General features: G+C 31.8%; 1 protein-coding gene across 1 annotated transcript; it reads right to left on the reverse strand.

Moving 5' to 3' along the window:
* Positions 1 to 8: 8 nt before the first annotated feature.
* On the reverse strand, positions 9 to 2,435 carry LOC122583285. The gene is made up of 5 exons (XM_043755707.1): positions 2,269 to 2,435; positions 768 to 882; positions 583 to 672; positions 397 to 495; positions 9 to 288 (listed from the first exon to the last, which is right to left on the reverse strand). Exons 1-5 carry the CDS (start codon positions 2,334 to 2,336, stop codon positions 184 to 186), a joined length of 477 nt encoding a protein of 158 aa, XP_043611642.1. The 5' UTR covers positions 2,337 to 2,435; the 3' UTR covers positions 9 to 183.
* Between the last annotated feature and the right edge of the window lie 3,891 nt (positions 2,436 to 6,326).

Genomic DNA, 6,326 nt, shown 5'->3' on the forward strand with positions numbered 1-6,326 from the left:
ATGCAAGATGAAAACCATTCATGTATAAAAAATTAAATCTAACAAATCCCAGGATTCCTAAACATTACAGAAGAAGCAATGGATGGCAAACTGTTGAAACAAAAGGGAAAACAAGTACTAATAAGGTTGCATGGTTGCAGCAGCCACCAATCTTTTACAAAATTATGTCCTCAACAAATTCAATCAGTGTGCTTTTGGTTTAATAGGCTTCTTCTTGTTCACCACTCTCCTTGAAGTATAGCTTTTCATCCCGACGAAAAACAGTAGTCCTCCCAACAACGCCAAATTCTACAAAATCCACATACATAGTTTATATAAAAAGTTTCAATCCAAATCTTGCAATATATACCCTAGAAATAAATTATTAGACAAAGAGTAGAGATGTTTTGTTGTAACCTGAGTAAACTTGATAAAAAGTTGAGCAAATTCTTTCGACTCAGTATCGTAGTTGTAGAAGTCATAAAAGATGGGAGTAGTAATCACCTGGTGGACAATCTGTAAACAGGTTTATGATTATCCTTTTGCACAGAGAGATGATGAACCAAATAAAGGTTTTAAATAATCAGTACTTGCAATACTAACCAGAAGAAAAGCGCCAAGTGAGCTGTTAAAAATGAAAAGAAGGCTTCCAATACCCTTGAAGACTATAGCTCCAGCAACCAGGAGTTTGATCTATAATTGACACATCGTTGGAATTTATATCAGAATTTCATGGTTAACATGCACAATCTTTTATGCTATTTAGAAATAAGCAGAGCTGTTTTTACCTCAAACTCTGGCACTTGGTAGCCGGTATGTGTGGTGACATGCTTTGAGAACACACTGAACTTAGGATCAATAGTTTTTGCTGCAGGTCCACCATCAACACCGAATTCATTGAACCTGCATTCACCAAAGTCACAAGGTAAAACTGGGAGAAGTACCAACCATAGAAGAGCAACTGCAACATATATAAGATATCAAGACGCCTTGTATAATGTGGTGCTATATATATACAAATTTGAATTAGTTACAACATAGTGAACAGAACAGTTACACCTAACGAGGATGACTAAGCAACAATAAAAAGCTACATCACTCAAAATTCTGACAGAAGTTTACTTCAAACATAACACTCATACAACCTCAATTCAAAAAACACTACCATGCTATTTTGACTACAGGCGGCTGATACTCTTTTTAATGGATAATCAAGCATCAATTAAACAAGCATTGCCCGCCATCTAGAATTATGAAGCAAAGATAAATATATTACCCAAGGACTTCCACTAGAACAAATTAGATATCTTGTATAATCCATTTGATGGAAAAAATAATTACAAAATGTGTAGCAACAAAATGCATATAGATTAAGACTGTTACAACTGATTTTGGCACAAATCACACAAAACCCAACAAGTCCATTATTCAAACCAATAATGTTTGCTAATTTTAAGCAGATATATGTTAGTAATACTTAAGTGGTAATTGGATTCCTAATTTTATGCCAATAAATGTTAGTAATATTATGGTAAAAAAAAAGTCAAATATATTTTGGAGGGAGGGAGAAAGGGCTGTCATATAATTTCAAAATTTGAAATTAGAAAGAGAAAGGTAAAAAAGAAAAAGAGAAATTCAAAAAGTACCCGGAGGAGTGGTCCCTAAATTATAAAATTTCACGATATCCAATTCTTTCAAATGTAAGATTGGCCAGTTTGTTATTTAGTTTTTAAATGACGAGTTTATTAACTACTGAATGTATAAACAAAGATCAAGTAAAATATACGATTATTTTTGTTTATTAAGTAAAAAAAAAAAAAAAACATAAAATTTGAGCTACATACTAGAGCGATTGTACACAAAATTTAAAGATTTTAAAAATGATTATGGTTAATATACAAACAATATATAAGGCATCATTTAGAAGTATTCTCAAGTCATCGTATTCTTTTACCAAAAGTATCACATAATAATTAATCAAGTACCTTCAAATTAATTAACTAAGTAAGCGACCTATTCGGTTTCCCGGGGATAACGAGTCTTTTTGCCTATCCAATTACCGTTTCCGACCATTTTCAAAGCCACCCTCAAAACATTTACATACATAGGTTTACAACTATTTATAGTACATCAATCACATAATAATAAAGACAGCCAGTTTATATATCTAATTTAGCCCTCAAAACCTTTTTTCTTTTTAACAAACATCAAGATCTAGATACAAGAAACATATATGAAAAACACAAGTCAACATGAGTCAAAAAACAGATCTACGGATAAAGAGCTTACTCTTGCCAAGCAGATAGAACAAAAACGGATACAAACAGAACACGGCCCAGGAAAGATATGAACGCCATTGATGCACCACCTGCTCGAGATCTTACAATTTTCAAAGTGGTGCGACTGGGTCTATGAGAGATATAGATACAGAGATAGATATAGGAAGACTGTCTGCAAAAAACCCACCCCCCATATTTAAATACTTGTAGAATAATTCTTTAGGGAAATTCTTACTTTGGGTCCCTCGCGTTACTTTTAAGTCCTTTGTCTATTTTTGTTTGTTAAGTCCAGTACTTTAGTTATTCATGCTAACAAACGTAACCCCTTTACTCTTTTGGTTGTATTTTACTGGAAAAAAAAAAATATTTATTGAAGATTTAGAAGTTGAATGAAAAAAAAAACTTAAATGAAATAAAAACCTTCCTAAAGAAGATTACATTGTCCAAAGGATTATCAAAATATAATCTAACAATAGGAAATTGAGAAAAATAGAGTGAAAAATGAGTAATGTTTTTAGGACTAAAAAAACAAATTTACAATATTACTTAACTAATTTCTCTTTTTGTTGTTCAAAAAAAAAACTTAACTAATTTCTCTTAGATAAATGAGCTCAGATCAAAAAAACTCTTGTATTACTATATTACATTTGATTCATTTTTGATTGCATATTTTTAAAGTTTGGTATCTTTGGGAAAAAAAATATATCAAAAAAATATATAAGTATCAATAATTACCTCAAATTGCAGGTTACAATTTTAAATCTGGTTACATACGAAATTTCTCATTTCATGGTGTTTAGATGTGCCACTAAAAAGTACTTAACAATTAAAAATACTAGAAAACTACCGCTATAACCGAACCCATTGAAAAATATTGTATGTGTTATACATCTAGATTAAAAAAATTTACATTTGGTTGCTCGGTTGAGCTCTCCATGTACCAATAATTGTCACTATTTGAAAGCTACTAATTGGCCAAACCATTTGGTTATAATCACAATATTCAAAACACATTTTAATGCTTTGAGAACAATTGAATAAGTCAGAGATAAATAAAGACGACATTTTGAGGATTAAAAATTCCAAATAATTGTTGAAATACCTAAAGTTAAACTTGAATTATATTGAGGGTGGGGTTTTTTGGCCATGAACCAAGGAGGGAGAGAGTAAGGGAGAGAGAGAGAGTAAAAGAAGAAAAAAGTTAGTAGAATAAGGGTTATCACATATGTTTTGGGTAACTTAATTGCTTGATTATAAAATTGTATTATTAGGCCATCAATCAAATTGTAATAGTGGTTGTTAACATATTTGCAAGATAGTTGATTTTTTTATTTTATTTTTTTGTGATAAAAATGTAAATTTCAGATGGAAATAAGTTAGGTTATTTTTTAGCAAAATAAGTTCATAACAAAAGAGAAGAAAAATTGATTAATTTGATTAAAAGAACTCAAGTTTTGAACTTAATTATTTTCTATTTATATATTTTATACTTTACTTATTATACTGAAAATAAATAATGTTATACAAACATGTAATAATTTAACTCCATTGAAAATATAATTGATAGTAATACGTTGATTTACACATGTCGTAGGGGCTAAGTTGAGAAGTTATGATAATGAAAAGGGCAAAAGTAGTATTGAACCATTTCATGTCAAATTGTTGTGATTTACTAAGAAAATATATGTAATATCAAATTGTCCATATCATATCCATTGATTTACTAAAACAGGTGTACACATCCATTGTCCATGTCTATATCCAGTTATTCACCTAATTCAGCACAATGGTCGACCGCATGTTTTCGTCCACAAGTCAATATTTAAATCGTCTTCACATGTCGATATGTGTATTTAAAGAGTCTAAAGCGTGTTTATATATCTGCATTATCATTTAAACTTTGGACAAAAAAATTCCATCGACTTCGTAATGAAATAAATCAATAATGATTGTTGTTGATCAATGGTCATCATACTTATATTTGTCACACGCTCTTTACACTTATCATAGGAGCATTATCTATACTATATTATAAATTAAATAGCTCATGTCGAAAATTTTAAATTTTAACATTTGCTTTCCTAAAATGTTATTCATATTTATTTTAAAACGAATTGCATTTTTGGTCCCTGTGTTATCACACCTTTTGCAAGTTTGATACAAAAATGTGCAAAGTGGTGAAACGTATCCCTGTGGTATCACACCCGTTGCAATCTTTGTCCAAAGTTAACTTTCCGTCTATTTTCTCCGTTTGTGAGGCCATGTGCCACAAATGTGATGGGCAAAACTGACTTTTATACAAAAAATGGACTATTTTTGCAAATCCATTTTTTTCCTTTGCAAATCATAATCTGTTTTGAAAAAAAAAACTCAAAAATTTGGTGGATATATATCACGTGATAATTTATATTATAAACACTAATCATTCTATTCTAAACATCAAAATAAACTCCAAAGTTCACTGCAACCACCGTAAACCGATATACAACGCATCCGTAAACACAACTGTTTCGATCTGAACCACTGCAACAAACGCCATTAGAACCATCACGACGATATTTGTTCAAACATCACCGTCGCAACCACCGCCATTGGAACAAACCTGTGCAACAACCGGTATCAGAAGCGCCATAACCACCGCCATCATTTCTTCAAGGTCGGGTTTGCTTCAATCAAAATCGGATCAAACTCGTAATCATTAAAACTAAATCGGCAGTTAATCAAACCAGATCCAAGAATTTAAGATGCAATTCGTCATATTCGTCTCTGTTGGTGTGATTGTGTTGTCACTGTGTTGTTTGTTTGTAATTATATGTATGTATATACATACATATATACATATTATTTTCTGGGTTATGTCTATATACACACATTTAAACTCACCAAAGATAGTTTAACACCATCCAAGACAGGGGGTTTCAATTGCAACTCCGATAATGATCATGATAGTCTATTAGTCTGATAGATGATAATGATGATGATGATGATGATGATGATGATGGTAACATCCCAAACTTTTTATTTAACGGTTGACTTGAGTCGTTAAGTCAACATTACGTGTCCGTTAAGCCTATAAATGATTTAATGACTATATGTGTTTAATGTGTTATATGTGTCAGGCTTTAGTGCCTTAATGATTAATGTGCTAAAGTGCTTAAGATATGTTTTATATGCTTTTTGATGTGCTTAAAGTGTTTAATGTGTTGTAAGTATTCCCAATAGGTGTTTTGAGCTAAATATGAGCCATAAGGAAGCCTAAGGACTAGTTTTGACATAGGTGGAAACTAAAAAACGGCATTAGGGTCTTGGAGCATGTCATTAGCTTCTAATTACTCATATTATCCTTTTCTCTTTGAGCCCTAACCATTCCCCATTGCCATAATCAATTCCTTGTTCGATTTCATCTTCGATTGGTTGATTCGAGAGTGTTTTGATCAAGTTTTTACATTATCTTTATAATCTCCAGGTATCTCAGGTATAATAACATTGATTTCATGTCCTTTCAATCCCTTGATTCGATTCATAACTGATCTACGTTTTTAGAGGGTTGAATTGGAGTCAAAACCATGAGTTTTAATCGATTCGGTAACCTAAAACGATTGTTGTTGTGTTGCAAATCAATTGGATGTTAAGGGTTGTTTTCATGACATCATTAGAGTCTTAAAATGATGAATTTTGAGGGTTAAAAGTCGTTCATAAGGTTTGGGGTCGTTTGGGGTGTATTTGGTTAAGTTTTGGAGGTTAAACAATGAGGTTTGTGCAGAATCGGGGCTAGCTGCGACGCAACTTGGTAGTTGCGACGCAATAGCAACGGAATTTTCAATGGCCATAACTTTTGAACCGTAACTCTGTTTTTAACAAATAAGCTATCCACGGAATCGTAAGAGAGTCTAATTTCTAATGGTTATGTTTTTAAAAGATGATTGTGATGTCAAGTTTCCAGAAAAGGTTAATTTAGTGAGTGAATGTCGAGTTTCATCGAGTTATGTAAGCTTTAAAGTATTAATCTAATGTCCGATGCATCAAGCCTTGTCATGGGTCATGTTTATAGATACTTAGGCTTGATTC

The sequence above is a fragment of the Erigeron canadensis genome, chromosome 1 (assembly GCF_010389155.1).
Source record: "Erigeron canadensis isolate Cc75 chromosome 1, C_canadensis_v1, whole genome shotgun sequence".
In the NCBI taxonomy this organism is placed as follows: domain Eukaryota; kingdom Viridiplantae; phylum Streptophyta; class Magnoliopsida; order Asterales; family Asteraceae; genus Erigeron; species Erigeron canadensis.

What these genes read in the sequence shown, in the direction of transcription:
- LOC122583285 (XM_043755707.1), bottom strand. Translation starts at nt 2,336, where the DNA reads ATGGCGTTCATATCTTTCCTGGGCCGTGTTCTGTTTGTATCCGTTTTT. An exon ending in CACTTGGCGCTTTTCTTCTG is followed by an intron (nt 496 to 582) that starts GTTAGTATTGCA and finishes ACCTGTTTACAG; the next exon opens with ATTGTCCACCAGGTGATTAC. An exon ending in TTTTTATCAAGTTTACTCAG is followed by an intron (nt 289 to 396) that starts GTTACAACAAAA and finishes TGGATTTTGTAG; the next exon opens with AATTTGGCGTTGTTGGGAGG.